At 41.4% G+C, this 16,503-nt stretch overlaps 2 protein-coding genes across 2 annotated transcripts in view; both read right to left on the bottom strand.

The window, feature by feature from the left end:
• Positions 1–10,782, bottom strand: part of SREK1 (splicing regulatory glutamic acid and lysine rich protein 1) — a 36,006-nt gene extending 25,224 nt beyond the window's left edge. The window contains 2 exon segments of the mRNA XM_062612338.1: positions 2,759–2,892; positions 10,448–10,782. Coding sequence (XP_062468322.1) covers positions 2,759–2,892; positions 10,448–10,608 — 295 coding nt within the window. The 5' untranslated portion in view covers positions 10,609–10,782.
• On the bottom strand, positions 5,554–6,695 carry LOC134160493 (serine/threonine-protein kinase 31-like). The gene is given in 3 exon segments (XM_062612568.1): positions 5,554–5,979; positions 5,981–6,490; positions 6,618–6,695. Coding segments are annotated over 3 exon segments (1,014 nt in total).
• Positions 10,783–16,503: the final 5,721 nt, after the last annotated feature.

Genomic DNA, 16,503 nt, shown 5'->3' with positions numbered 1-16,503 from the left:
CACACAGAGAAAACATATAAAACCAAATTAATAGTCAAAATCCATCTACCAGATAATGTGGACATAAAATTTAGAATGATTAGGGTGGTATCTTTATCTTTCAACCTTTGTGTTCTCAAAGAATAATGTTCAAAGAAAAACCTACCCATTCACACATACATAAGTCATATTCTGACAGCTTAATGTTACAATTGCATTTTTGCCAAATTGTTTATTAAACATCACAAAATTAACATTATGTTTTCATTGTATAGTGATTACCTCCTCATACTCCCTCGATTTACCACTGTTTAAATACACTTCAAATTTCAGATTTTGAGTTTTAAAACCAGGTTTTCAGAGCTCCCTTTTACCTCTTTCCTATGCTCAATCTGGCACATGAAATGTTTTATTACTGGCACCACTGGCCAAGGATATAATTTTAACTCCTGGCAGAATATAACCATCACTACTTTCAAAGCCCATGATGCACTCCACTGGCTATTCCTCATCACACAATAGTCAGTCGAAAATCTTACTTTGTGCTCTCCAAAGCCATACTTACTCCACACAATATATTCCGCAGAAAGTTATGTGAATTTATATAAATTCACATCTTTAAAATTAGTGATTCTGTTATAAAGTTACATGGAAACACCATTTTGACATTAAAAAAAACTGACCTCTCAACTCAATCACTTGTTTACCTAATTATGCATACATCTCTATGGGGTCCAGAATCCTTTTGAACAGTGTCAATTATTCTATAATACATTTTCTCAGGAATGCCCAATATGTCAGTTAAAAATGGGGCTGGAACAAGATTAGCCAGAACATTGATTTTATTCTCTTGCCACTCATTGTCTACTATCAAGAGACACAGGAAAACATAGCTTTACCTGCCTGTTGCCATATCACATCAGGCAGTGATGTCATCACAAGAAAACCACCAGGAAGCGTCGTTCATTCATTAGGTGGCAACCATCCCTCTCTGGCAGTACTGAACCAGTGTTAAGGTCTTTTCAATGAAATGTAAAACTAAGATCCTGAATAATTTGTAGTCTATTATTTAGGGGAAATTTTTTAATAATAATGACTCTAGTTCCACATTAGCCTCTACACAGCTTCAAGTGGATACAGCAATATTCTCTTTGTGGTTGAAGAAAAAATTCAAAAAATAAAACCAAAAAGCCCCCGAAAACAAGATATGAAAGCAACTAAAAAATCTAAGCTTCACAAAGACAAATATACATGCCATATGTCCTTATTAAGAAGACTACCAGAACAGACAGTATATTGCAGGTTAATATAGCCTTTACTGAAAGTACTTAAGACAGTCTACTTGTAAACTTGTCAGAGTTTGCTAGAAACATCCCAGACCATTACAACAGCAACATCATATCTCATGCTATCCAGATGACATGGCAAGCATGCCAAAAAATGGTACTCTGGGACCACTGTTAACAAACTCCAAGAAGTCAACAGTATTTATTGAACCAAACCCTGACTCCTTCAGTTAGAAAAGTTATGTTCATAGGAGGTATTTCTGGACTTCCATGGTCCAGAAATGGTTTATGGTTCAATCATTCTCAATATTGCTGCTCATGGCAAAACAGCTACCATGTTCAAAGTGAAGTCAGGTTCACTCCACCAGCTGGAATGTTCTACTCTGAAGAGTCAAAAAGTCCAGAACCAAACAGAGGGTGCTCAGTTCCACAATGATCCCAATGAAGTCAATGGCGCCTTGCCTAACTCCAGCAACATGCCTCCCATAGGACCATGCTTCATATAACTGTATTCTGATCTGGGACATCATTATACAAACAATACAAATTACCTTGCATTCAACATACCTGTAAAAATATGACCTCAAAGCTAGTTAAAGGAATACTCGTAAATCTAGTATTCACCAAGCATTTTATTTTGAGTTTTAAAATCATTTTACGGTAGAAGCATTCTGTACAGATGACTGCATTTTTTAAGAGAGAGATAAAACTAAAAAAGGAGTACCAGCATACATAAGAAAACCTTTTTGTGGCTCACAAATATTTTCTACAATAACAAGATAGGAAAATTGATTCTTTTTTAATTGAAAGAGCAGGTAAACATTTATATTCAAACAGTAATTGTCAATATGAATACTAAGTATTTTAAATTAGAGCAATCTAAAATGGCTAAATGCATATATTACATGTCTACAAAATAAAATCAGAATTCAGTCTAAAAAAATGAAAAGTAATTAGGATCTCAGAAACAAGCAAACAAATTAAAAAACAAAAAAAACCCACATCACAACAAACCAAACCAACAAAACTAAACAAACAAAAAAACAAACACACACACACACACACACACACACCCCCCCCAAACCAACAACAAAACACCACATCAAAGGTGATCCATTAAAATCCAAACTGCAATTTACTGGTGCCAGGAAATTGCCTAATCTTCTCAGTGCTCCATTGACTTCAGTGAGAACTCTGTGTGAGAATAAGCTTGCCAACACAAACCATACTGAAGCAAATTATTTATCTTCTTTTCCCTCAAAAGACGTAATAAATTGAATTATCCTAACTTAACTACCTTTTTTAATACCAAATTGCAATTGAATCTATATAATTCCATCTCTCTGTTCCATTTTAGATTTTGTTTCAAGACTTTTTTTCAAAAAGCAATGAAATAAAACACCAATAGAGCACCACTTCCTTACATGGAAAGCTTAACACAACTAGCAGACTTGACAAAGAACAACATTTCAGAAAACGTCTAAAATACCAACCTTCTGCGCAGGGCACAACTATCAAAGCTCTGTCAATAAAAACCGTGTTAGTTAGATGCTGGGCCACACCAACACTCGATGCTTCACGAAACTTAATATAACATACTTTGGAGGAAAAAGCAAGAGGTGCGTTGCTGCAAGATAAAAAGAAAAAAAAATTAGTCACATTCAATAATTCTATGTTTGTATTTTTAACTATTACTCCTTAACAAAAAACAGGTTTTAGAGCTCCTGGAATAGCTAGCTAAAAGGCAAGAGTATAGAAATTTACTGATTTGCTTACTTTACTATGTCATTGACAAAAGCATAGCATAGCACCTCCTCCTTCTTAATGCAAAATTACAGAAAAGCCAAAATCCCAAACTAACAAGGCTAATTTGCTTTCATAATCTTGCTAAACAACACTGAGCAGCGTGTTCAACATTACTACAAATTCTTTTTTAGCATCTAACTTAGTCTGGCATAGTGTAGTGAAGAGAAGGTCACTATGCGGCTGGAAAAAAAATTCTGATCTGCTTTACTATCAGAGATGTCAAAGACATAAGCACTGTCATTTTGATCAAAACCAAAGAAGTCTGCCTTAAAATATGTACACCCTTGTCAAGGCTTGTAACCTTTACCTATGCACTTATTTCTTCGTATGAAGTCCAGTGAAATCTCCAAAGAGAAAATGCAATAAATAAGGTATGGCTGGAATATCAGCAGTTTTGATTTGAAAAGACCATCTATCTGTCTTCTAGCAAAGCAGTAACTCATGGAAAATAAGTTGTAGAAAATGGTTCACCTAACCCTCCCTCAATAGAAACAGAAACACTTAGCAACTTTCTGGAAGTACAAGAAGCAGTTCAAGTTTAGTCCAACCCATCCTGTAGTCCCTCAAGTTTCAAGCAGGTACTCCCGAAGTTGTTGTATGGAATTAATTAGATTTTAGTATTTAAGTACAAGCTCAGAATTTTTAGACACATTATTTTATCATATTAATTGCATAAATGAAGCAAGAACTTAGTCTGAGATAGACAGACTGGTATGTTTCTGTTTACCAGGAAGTTAACACCTAAGTACCTACAGAGCAAGCCAACTTCTGCATGGCATGCAGAAACATTTTATGATGGAAAATTCTGTGAAAACAGACACACTGAGGAAGCAAAAATAAACAGGGAATAGGAGATACATATATCTACAAGTCAACCTTACACAATTTAAAACACACTGCAAGTATAGGTGACATTCATTTAAACTACTTCAGGGGTTTTTTTTCTGTAGTTATACTACTATTGTAGAGCATATTGAAAAGCATATCACAGCTAAAATGCATACCTAAGCATTCCAGTATCTGAAGGGGGCCTATAATGATGCTGGGGAGGGACTCTTCACTAGGGACTGTAGTGATAGGACAAGGAGTAACAGGTTAAAACTTAAACAGGGGAAGTTTAGATTGGATATAAGGAAGAAGTTCTTTACTGTGAGGGTGGTGAGCACTGGAATGGGTTGCCCTGGGAGGTTGTGAATGCTCCATCCCTGGCGGTGTTCAAGGCCAGCCTGGACAGAGCCTTGTGTCATACTGTTTAGTGTGAGGTGTCCCTGCCCATAGCAGGGGGGCTGGAACTAGATGATCTTAAGGTCCTTTCCAACCCTAACGATTCTATGATTCTATTGTTACATTTCTTCTGCCTGCTCATTTTCCTTGTAGTAGCCAGTATTTTCAGTTTCAAGTTTCCACATTCAGGAAAGAAAGAATTGTCTAGAATGGCTTCTGAGAGTTTCCACAGCAAAAGTGGCAGCAAGCTATGACTTTCTCAGCAAAGATGTCTGCGTACAACTTTTGATCTTACATATTCTCAAGAGCCAGACTTCCCTCACTGCAAAGATACTTCTTTATATGGCCACAGGGTGTTTGGTTGGTTTTGTTAATGGGAGTGTGGAAGGGGGATGTGTGGGAGGACAGGGAGTTTTGATACTGCTGTTGTTGCTTAGGGTTTGGCTCAAGGCTCCACTGAAAATTCTGTTGTCCAGATTGTTGAGACCTGAAATACATCCCAGGCTTTGTTTGGGTTTGGTTGGTTGGAGTATTTTTTTGTTTATTGGTTGAGGTTTTCTAGGGGGGGTGTTAATTATTTATTTGTTTTGTGGTGTTAGTTGGAGGGATTTTTAACTTGGGGGGGGGGGGGGTGTTGGTTTTTTTTTGTCATTACTTGCTTAAAACCATAATTCTGTTCCAGGCAGTTCCACGCTCAAAGAATAATCCTTACAAATTTCAACATCTATAGAGGCACCTCTGACAAGTGAATTTTTTATATAGTATTTCTCCCCCTGCATTTCCTGGATTTCAATCACAAAAGTTATGTGGAAAGTATGCTAAAAAAATATTAACATCAGAAGACTGCTGCAGATAAGGTTATAAAAAAAGTCTTTGTACAAAGTCCATTATCAACAGAACTGGAAATTAACATCAATTAGAAATAAACATACCCAGCAAAGACAACAGGATTACAAATCTACAATAAATTCTTTAACATGAATACCCTTTTCCTATATATGTGAACCAGTCCAGTCAGCAAGAACTCAGAGAGCTGTCTGTATCATTTGACACAAATTAATTTCTGTTTTAATACTCTTCCACTTAAAGAACTCTTCAAATACCTTCTCAGAGTCACTTGCTTCAGAACCTTGATCATACATCTCCAGAGAAGCAGTTCTGTAACGTTCTTGAGCGCTCTGAGAGAGGCAGCTGATCCACTTCCAAAATTAATTCATTGCTGAATAAAAATTCTGCTGCACCTCATCCCTCATGCTGATCAATTCATCTCTTTCATCCACATTTGTGCATAACTGAATAATTTCTTGAGCCAAGTCATACTCTGCAAGAGATCCAGATTCTCCCTTCTCAGAACTTTTTTCTCTTCAGGCAGCTTCTGATCTGGTCTTACGTGTGCCAAGCTGGTGTCTGGCACCGAGGTGAAACCTAGCACCTTTTCCTTTGGGGCAAACATCCAGTTTCCAGGAAAATTCCAGTTCCTGGTGCCAGCAGGTCCTTGCTCAACATGCTCTCTTGGGGAGCTGTGCATCGTGTGACAAGACCTGTTAAACCACAGCGGAACTGAAATCTTCATCTTCCAATTCTGCATTTGCATGACATCTGCTTTTTTCTCTTCTGCCTCTTTAGTGTACCCTGGTGATGTGCATCTTTGAGCAAACCCTGCCTTGGCCACCTCTTCTCCAATTACCTATCTTTTCATGTTCCACCTGGGCAATGATGGCACCATCTTAGAACTTGGCTTTGTGATGTGTTTTTACTTCTTTTTCAAAACCTAGGCTGCTCAAGAACTTCTTCCCCTCATCAAACATGTTTACATTCTGATCAGCCGGTATCTGCAGTCCCTGGAGTCTGTACTTCTTCAGAATGCTCGGACACTGCAAGTCCAGTGGAATTTCCACTATGTCTGATCTATTCAGAACCTCAGAATTTCCATAGTCTATGTACAATACCTGACATTTTTCATTGCTGGTCACTTGCTGTAACATACACTTGTACCAACTCTGTCTTCAGAAAGACAAGCCACCATAAATCTTACCAAAATCAGGTTTGCCAAAAACTGCACTAGCCTTGGGACAAGCATCTGCCAGCTCACAACTTAATTTCAAGGGGTCATCACACCTACTGACATTCTGTGCCCAAAATGTTACAGCATCTTCAAGGTGGCTACACACATGTTCCACAACTTTGTCATGCTCCTTTCATCATCCGTAACAACGGATTTTGAGGCAGCACCGCAGGCTCGTGCTGACAGGCCCTGCCGCGGCCGCACATGCTCCCACCAGGGCGCACCGCCGGACCTGCGCATGTGGCCACCTTACTCACCTGGGGCCTCTGAGATGCCATGCGCCCCAGCTCACGATTGCCAGGCATGGGGCTGCAAGTGGCAGCACTGTGACCCATGCCCACGCATGCCTGTGGCATGGAGGAGCAGCTGCTCCCACCTTCCTGCCCAGCAGAAAAGCCAGCCCTCGACTGGAGCGACCCTGCCCGCTCATTCCAATAATGAGTGGCGTCCCTCAGCAATCGGTGTTGGGACCAGTCTTGTTCAACATCTTTGTCGCTGACATGGACAGTGGGATTGAGTGCGCCCTCAGCAAGTTTGCCGATGACACCAAGCTGTGTGGTTCGGTTGATACGCTGGAGGGAAGGAATGCCATCCAGAGGGACCTTGACACGCTTGTGAGGTGGGCTGATGCCAACTTCATGAAGTTTAACCATGATAAATGCAAGGTCCTACACCTGGGTCGGAGCAATCCCAGGCACAGCTACAGGTTGGGCAGAGAAGAGTTTGAAGAGAGAAGGAGAAGGACCTGGGGGTGTTGGCAGATTAGAAACTTAACATGAGCTGGCTGCAGTGTGTGCTCGTAACCCAGAAAGCCAACCGTATCCTGGGCTGTATCAAAAGGAGTGTGACCAGCAGGTCGAGGGAGGTGATCCTGCCCCTCTACTCTGCTCTTGTGAGACCTCACTTTGAGTATTGTGTGCAGTTCTGGGGTCCTCAACATAAAAAGGATATGGAACTGTTGGAACAAGTCCAGAGGAGAGCCATGAGGATGATCAGGGGACTGGAGCACCTCCCATATGAAGACAGGCTGAGAAAGTTGGGGCTGTTGAGCCTGGAGAAGAGAAGGCTGCGTGGAGACCTCATAGCAGTCTTGCAGTATCTGAAGGGGACCTACAGGGATGCTGGGGAGGGACTCTTCATTAGGGACTGTAGTGCTAGGACAAGGGGTAACAGGTTAAAACTTAAACAGGGGAAGTTTAGATCGGATATAAGGAAGAAATTCTTTACTGTGAGGGTGGTGAGGCACTGGAATGGGTTGCCCAGGGAGGTTGTGAAAGCTCCATCCCTGGCAGTGTTCAAGGTCAGGTTGGATGAAGCCTTCGGTGAGATGGTTTCGTGTGAGGTGTCCCTGCCCATGGCATGGGGGTTGGAACTAGATTATCTTAAGGTCCTTTCCAACCATAACTATTCTATGATTCTATGAAATGATGCATACAGAAGAGAACACAAGTTCACTCTAATTCAAAAACTCATGCTTAACTAAGTAAGTTATTTTGTGTGTGAGCTGAGTATCTGCATTACAGAATTAGAGAGAGAGAACAGGTTGCATTTCAACACAATGTAATGTAACACCTTCAGCTCATTGCTTAATATATTCAAAAAGTTAGGATAATACTCATTTTAATACTACATCTTTCATTATTCTTGAAACAAGTATCGTTGGCTTTATTTTTTTTAACGATATATTTCTACGCAAAGAACAGCAAAGGGATTTCCAATCTCAGTGAAAGCTTCAATTCAGGTAACACACACACTCTCAAATTACTGAAAGCTGCTAAGTCACCTTCCTCTTATTCCTCAGAATGAATTAAATTTAAAAAAAGGATATTAATGTTTTTCAGTTAGCAGTCTGTATCCATGAAACCTGCAGCTCACTAATTCAACTTACTGAATTATGTTTTCCATCTAGAAACTGGATTGAAAAGTAGTTTCCGCTGTTCCATGAAGCTAACAAAATTAATGCCCTAGAATACATCGTAAGTTTGGATGTCCTACAGAATCAATTTTAAAGCTAAGATCAGATGACAGAATATTCTGGCTGATTTTCATTCTAATATAAAAAAAACAAATTTCGCTTTTAACTGAATAGAAAATTGTATTTTTTTTTTTTAATCTACGCCTTAGATCATTAAATACCTAAGGAAAAAACAGTGGCAGAAAATAATTTTAACAAATTGCAGACAACTATTTTACCATCTTTTTGCTTGAGACACCTTTGCTTTCCGTGCACTTGTCAATGAAGCTTTTTATTAACTGTAATACTGTTCAAATATGTTCTCAGCAGGTCAACAGGAAACATGTCTCTTCCACAAGAAGGCCATTATTGTAAATAATTTTTCAAGGTAGCAATTTGAAAGTCAGTTCATATGTCCATAGCCATCAGGCAAGGAAAATAATATTTCTAAAAATTATACACAAAAACTATAAATAAAGCCAAGAGTAAAATAAGTAATCACAAACCTGCATCTTATCTCTGAAAAATTAATAATTTAGAACTGATGCTTACAGAATTATAACCTTGACATTTCCATGTCAAAGCCTACTATGGTACTGGATTTTAATATTTTATGTGCATGTGCACACTGGCAAAATTTTATACACAGGCACAAATATTATTTGCATGTGAATTATTTGCATGTAAAGAAAGTATCTATTTGCCTTAAAGTCTGTTATATAACTTAACTGGAAAATAACAGCACCATCTATAACAAAAAATATATTCATCCAGGAGAAAACTCAAACATATTCAGAAGCAAGTGTAGAATAAAACCAGCGTAAACCCCTAGAAACTGTGTGAAAAATCACTAAGGATCTATTATGGAGTGTTTAAAACTCAGTAAGGCTGTTTTAAGCCTAACTTTACATAAATGCATTCTTATTACTTATACTTTATATGTACATATTAAATCATATGTAAATTGTCAGAACGGTCATCATTCAAATCCACTCAGATGTAATGTAGTGACACATTAAAATTGATAAATATCAACATTTTCTGCAAGTCAGTTTTTAAAATGAGTATTTTGTTCAGCTAAACATCTTACTTATATTAAAACTGAACTACCTGGATGTGAATGGCTCCCTCCCCTTTCTGCTATTCCCATTTAATTTGCCTAAGAGGTAGATGTTTTTGAAAGAACATGCTTGCCACTCACTCCTAGTACAAGAAACGTATTAAAACAAAAAACCCAAACTTTGTTTCCTCCCCTTTCTGTTGATCATCATCTGCTTGGAGAAATAATATTGTTATTTTGTGAACCTCAGAATCCCCCATCAGAGTGCATCCCTCGCACGCAGCTGACATAAGAACAACTACAGTGTGGAGAAACGTGTAATGTCCGTTATTAACTGTAATTTTCTGCACGCCTTGTCAGGGCTATTTCACAGCAGGGCAGGTTCCGACCCCCTGGGAACAGCTATTCTGGCTTCTGTTCGAGCGGCGTTTTCTCGAAGAACAGAGGCCTTCGAACAGGCCAAGGAAAGAAAAAAAAAAAAAGGGGGGGGGGGAGGAAAAAAGGGGGAAGGAATGTGGAGGGGGATTGACACAAACAATAAAAGAATTGGTTTGTCCCACCGGCACACGCCGGTTGGGCCAGCGGGGCGGGGATCGGGCCTGGGGCTCTCTCGCCCGCCCCCCTCCACTAAGGTCGACGGAAGAGAACGGTGGGCCGCAGAAAGGATTTTTTTTAGGAAAAAAAAAAAGAGAAAAAACGACCCGCGCCGGGAAGCGGCGCGGGCACACTTCTGGCCAGGCTTTCGGCTTTGCCTCGGTGCCGGCTCCCCACACAGGCCGGGCTCACCGCGAGCCACCGGCTGCGGCACGCAAACCCCGCCGCTCCGCGAATGCCGCAGCTGCTCCCTCCCTCTCGCGGGGCCGCCATCTTAGGTACGGGCGAAACTCCCGTCCCCTTGCCGCTCCTGCCATACAAAACGGTGGGACATACACCCTCCCGCGGAAGGCTGTGGTGCCCGCACTCAAAATGGCGCCCAGGACCTTCTGCCTTATCCATCCCCCACCATCCTCCTCAGGACCTCTCCCTCTTTCCAGATCTCTCTCTCTCCGGAGGCCGGCACAGGCCCCACTTACTCCGGGGGGTAGAGGCGCAGTTCCTCAATATCTCCCAGGAAGCCGAAGAGAGTTCTCATCTGCTCACTGGTCACTGCCGAGGACAGGTTCGTGACCTGGATGACGGACGTGGGGCCCAGGGGGAAGCCCAGCGGCACCCCAATCCCTCCGCTGTTCATCATGGTGGGCCCCTCACAGCCGCTCCGCTCCCGACGGTGCCACACGCAGCCGGAGAGGCGGGCCTATCCACCGAGACGAGCACGCGGCGCCTGCTGCACCGCCCTGCCGCGCGGGCGCTCTAGCGGCACACTCCACTGCTCCCCGGAGGAGTTTCTGGGCGGGCCGCATTCGGCGCCCGCCGGGGAGCAGGAACCCCGCCCCGCGCAGGACGGCCGCCGCGCTCCCGGCGGAAGCTCACAAGGCGGCGGCTGCAGGGCCGTTGCCGGGGCGGGACCGGCCAGGGGCCTTGGCCCCGCCTAGAAAGGGGCGCGGGGCCGTGCGAGCCCGTTGGCCGTTAACGGGCGCGTCCCCTGGGGTCTGCTCTCGCGTACCTGCCAGCCGGTAAGCTCAGCGGGGGCGGGCCGGGCCGGGCCCCGGCACCTCGACAGCGGGTGTTCCGCAGCTAAAGGAAGGGTTCTCCTTTAAACCCGGAGTGCCAGAGGGCCTAAGTACAGAGCCTCTGGGACAGGGCAGCGCTGGGTTCCAGGAGGGGCGGTTTAAATTACCATAGGGAATAAACCATTGGAAAAGCCCTAACTATATTTAATCAGGAAGCGGTTATAATGGAGTAAGTTACCAATGGTTTCGGTGTTGGCTGAGCTTCCGTCCCAGTTAAATTGATTTTACCTGGAGTTACAGTTCAAGCTCTCTTTAAAAATTAAATTGGAGAAAAATGAGACAGCACTATGTGTGTGGGTAATCACCATTAAGGATCCAACTGTGGTCTTTCCCAAGTGGTAAAGAGCTGTGCATTGGAAAGATCTACTGTTTCGGTTATGACTGGTTTAGGTTTTAAGACTTTCTGTACCCCAAACCTGAACTGAGGAGGGACTGAAGTATTTTTTCAGTTAGGTGGGCTGAAAAGATTGCAAATTTGTGATACTTCGCTGAGCAAGTAGGTCAGTTGTCACAAAAGCTCCATAGATAAGCCTCAGTACTGCTTCCTTTATTGAGGCTTAATGTTACAGAATTTTAAGTAGTGTCAAACAATTGTTGGAGTTTTATTTTAAAATGCCTAGCATGTGTTTCAGGTACCACTTACTTGAAAATGCATCAGTGCACTCATATTCTTTTTCCATATTCCAAAAGTACAAGAATTAAGATCAAAGTTAAATAATTTCTTTCAGCTATCCTGATAGCTTTAAATTAGCCTAAGTTTAGAGAAGCTTAACTGGAGATTTCAAGATCTTTTGTTATATACTGTGCAAAATTAAACTCTGGTATGATTGTTCTGACTGTGAGAACATTTCATGAAAATTTCCTGTGTATGGACTAGTAAGTCTGATCCAAAGACAGCAGAGATGTAGAAGCTATTACTGCCTGGAATATTCTTGTCCTTTCTCCTTGCATCTCTCAGTGCAGGGTACCAGAAAAATGAGTTCTAAAATACACAAATGGAAAAGTCCCGTGATATCAGAACTGACTGGGATACCCTCCTTCAGATAAGCCTTGAGAAGTACATATGAAATTCTGAGCTCTTGATCTGCTTCCCAACGACAGAATGTAAGAAAAAGCCAGTCCCTGCCACAGGACAAAACTAGCCCCCAAAACCCAATGCCAAAACTCTTGGTTCGCACAGACTGTCATTAAAATACAAGAAGCAAACAATGACTCTGTTTTAGCCAAACTGTTCAAAATTTAAAAGTATTTGAGAGCCACTCCCTCTCCTATAACAAAAAACAGAGCTACTGAGAAAAAAAAAATACGCCATTGTGTAGTCAAAATTCTTTCCATTTCTGTCAAAGTTGCTCCAGAAATAAGGCTGAGTGGGATTTGGCAGTTCATAGGGGTTCACTGGAGAGCAGTTTTCAAACACTGTGAAGGCAGATGATAAATCCATGCATCAACAACATGCATGTTCATGAGGGCAGGTAAGCAATTCCTTCTGAAAATAAAAAAAAAGTGGGTTTTTGTTTTTAGAAGTACAGAGCAAATCTCAGAATGTGAAGCATTTGCCTGTCCTTACAACAACGTATCTTTTCTGTTTAATCAGCTGAATTTCTCCTGTGTTTATAATTTACCGCTTAAACTGCATCCTTCCCTCTTCATTTTAGATTCTGAAAAACAACAGAAATAGATTACCTTTCCAAAGATCACAGAACTGAAATTCCATGTTACCTACAAGTGAAATTTTTTTGAAACTGGCCAGTAGATCTTATAAAGTAATACTTTGTATTGGCTGAGCAGCACGTAGATCACACATAGGACTTCCAATCTAAGTACAAGTGTAAGATAGTCTATCAAAACTTTGTCTGAGGAAGCTTCTGTGAGTACAGAAAAAATCTCAATGAGTTTGCATCACTGTCAGCAAAAACAGCTCATCTCAAAGGTTTGTATCAAAGTATTTGCTTGGATGTCAAACTGCTTTTTCCACTTGTCATAATATTTTTCACAATCACCAGTTCTTCCTTATGTGATGTTGCTACCTGACACACTCAGCACTCTTACCAAACAAAGAAGAAAGACCAATAGGTACATTGTTCAAGGAGGAACTGCCCATGTCATGTAGTATGGCCATATGGATGGTACTCCTTTCAGTGGGCATTTCTTTGCTGAATTTGGTTATGAAATGCCTAGGTGTTTCAGTGTAGACTGTTTGTGTATCAACTCACATTAATAAATTTGCCTGATGTGAAACAACATACTCTTTGGTTCTGTTTATTTAGTCAGGCTTTCTTAATTATGCAATTACGCACTGAACTCAAAAAACTAGCAGTTTTTAAGGAAAACCAAATGTCCAAACATTAAAATAATTGTTGTATAGCACATCTTAAATTTAGGCAACTTTTGGCATCTTATTGAGACTTCAGGAAAAGCTTGAGTGAATGGTACAAATGTTTAAAATATTACCATCATTTAACCATAAGTAGCACCTTCGGTTTTCATTAAATGTTCAAGTTGTGTTTGGTACACTACTTTTTATTTATATAAGAATGTGAATTTATATATTTAATTTTTCAGTATAAAAGAGGGATTAAAATAGGCATGTATCGATATGGTGAAGAGATCCAATAAAAATAAAACATTTTTTTCCTGAATGTTCTTTCACAAGGAGTACTAGAATGCCACTAAAAGCCAGTATATTCGTATAGCTGTTGCTACTTAAGCTTGTTTCCGTACACAATAATTTTGCACCATTTGCCTTATTGTACAACCAAAATTCAGATGTGTTGATGCAGAACACAGGAAAAAAAATTCGTCTTTTACAGCATGAATATTCCTCCTCTTGTGAATCAATCAAGAGGCATAATCTTCAAATGCCAGTCTCCTCCTACTAGTCACAGTAGACTGCCTGTTCAGACTGATTGCTGATAATACCCTTATTTTCTCAGCTTTTGCCCAGACATATGCTGCAGGTCAGGGTATTTTTTCTGCTGCTCCCAAATCAGTCAGGAATTTTACTCAATGTATAAATTCATGCAGAGATGCATGCCAAGGTCTGGATGTAGCCGAAACCTCAGTTATCATAGCACAAACTGTTTTTCATCAGAGTAGGCGATTACGATGACATCTGAAAACAAGAGTCTATGTTTTGTCTACAGTTATTTCACCACATTTTATTTCAGAATAAAACTGCACATGGAAGTAGGATTTTTGAAATATCTGGTGCAATTCAGATTCTCAACTCGGTTTAACCTGAAATAACTTTCAAATACAAATCAGAAAATGTTAACTTTGCAGCATTTCAGAGTCAATAGACATAATTCTAAACTCCACGTATTTTTCTAGTATAAAATTTCTCTAGTAGGTTTTTGGGTTTTGGGTTTGGTTTTGGTTGGTTTGTGGGTTTTTTTTCAGATGAAATTTGGTCTAGGAATCTTAAAATCCTGCCTGTGCTATTAACATATGAACTCTACATAGTCATTATAAGCACCTTTCAAAGTTGCTGCCTCTGGATAGCAGTCAGCTATGTAAAGTGGCATGGTAAACTAAAACAGCTCTGATATTTCTGCATTTTTTTGTCGGGTTGTCGTGGTTTAAACCCTAGCCAGACAGCTTGTTCACCCACTCCCAGTGAGTGGTGCCGGGCTGAGAGCAATTGAGGCCCGTGTCCTCCCACCACCCCCCCCCCCAGGGCTCTCCCCTTCCCCACTCCCGGAGGAAGGGAGAGGAGGATCGAAAGAGTGCAACTCCTACGGGTTGAGACAAGAACAGTCCAGCAACCAATGTACAACACAGATCACCACCGCTACCACCAACGACAACAACGATAAGAGAAAATAACAAGGGAAGAGAATACGATACCACCCGCTGAGAAACAAGTCACACCCAGAAGCCCATGTCCCTCCGGGTAACTCCCAGTTACCCCCCACCCCAGCCATGACGTGCTGTGGTATGGAATACCTCCCTGGCTAGCCCGGGTCAGGCGCCCTGTCTCTGCTTCCTCACAGCTTCCCCTCCTCCCTGGCAGAGCATGAGCCTCACAAAGTCCTTGGTCAGGGTAAACATCACTTAGCAACAACTGAAAATATCGGTATCACCAGCACTGTTCCCAGGCTGGAAGTCAAAACACAGCACTGCACCAGCTACCACGAAGGAGACACATGACTGCTACTGCTGAACCCAGGACACAGGTTTATGACTAAACACGTTAAAAAAAGTTAGGATTGTTGTATTTAGTATAGCAATACCAGTTGGAAGAGTCACATTAACAGCTGTATGAGTGTGTTTTTTAATGAAGTTCCCCTTCTCCCCATAAAATTCTTAAAGATTGAGTAGTTTTACTCAGCTTTCTATTCTTTTTAAACTTACTCTGAAATAAGATGAGGGACTTAGCTGACAACCAATAGTATCTAGATGGTGTTTTTATCTCTGACTCTCCAAGCACATACTAGCAAAGGAAGAGTATCACCACCTTTTAAGGACTGGGAAAGTGTGGAGAGAGATCTGAGAAGAGATTCTGTGTCCAGTTATCATGTCAGGGCAGCATTTCTTCAGTCACTTATGAAATCTAGTATCCGTTTCCCACACAACACTACTTGGACTGCAGAAGCATTTCCTTCTTCAAAAGGGGTCCTCAGAAAGCCCTCCTTTAAACCACAGAAAATTCTATGTATCAATTTTGTAAATTTACATGAAACTGGACGTTTTATACTTTTAAAATCAGTATGTGTGAATATCTATATATAGCGGAAAGAAAAGAAAATGTTGAAATTCCACACTTTTAAAGAAAAAAATATGAACAATGGTAACTTGCACACCTAAAAATCTAATCAGGTATGTCCTGCTGCGTGACAAGATGAGGAGGTGTCCTGGGTTCAGCAGTAGCAGTCATTTTTCCCCTTCTTGGTAGCTGGTGCAGTGCAATGTTTTGACTTTCAGCTCGGGGACAGAGCTGATAACAAGCGATGTTTTGGTTTGGCCAAGGACTTTGTGAGCCTCATGCTCTGCCAGGGAGGAGGGGAAGCCAGGAGGAAGCAGAGACAGGACACCTGACCCAAACTGACCAAAGAGGTATTCCATACCACAGCACGTCATGCCCAGGATGTAACTGAGAGTTATCCAGAAGGGCTGGGGGACTGCAGGGTTGGAGGAGGTATCGGTCGGAGCTTGGTCGGGCTGGGGGGGGGCGAGTTATCGGTCGGCTGGTGGTGAGATGATGTATTCTCTTCCCTTGTTATTTCCTTTATCATTATTATCACTGGTGGTAGCAGTAGTGATTTGTGTTATACCTTAGTTACTAAACTGTTCTTATCTCAACCTGTGGGAGTTGCATTCTTTTTGATTCTCCTCTTCGCCCCTCCGAGAGCAGGGGGAGGGCAAGAAAAGGGGGGGGAAGTGAGCGAACGAATTACCTGACTGGGTTTAAACCACGACAGGAGGTCTGGCACAGTCACCCTTTGCCAGTAATTCTACTT

This window comes from Pezoporus occidentalis, unplaced genomic scaffold (genome assembly GCF_034315485.1).
Source record: "Pezoporus occidentalis ecotype Australia unplaced genomic scaffold, CSIRO_AGI_Poc_V1 ctg16, whole genome shotgun sequence".
NCBI lineage: Eukaryota > Metazoa > Chordata > Aves > Psittaciformes > Psittacidae > Pezoporus > Pezoporus occidentalis.
Note: the sequence above shows the minus strand (reverse complement) of the source record. Positions and strands in the feature narration are given on the sequence as shown.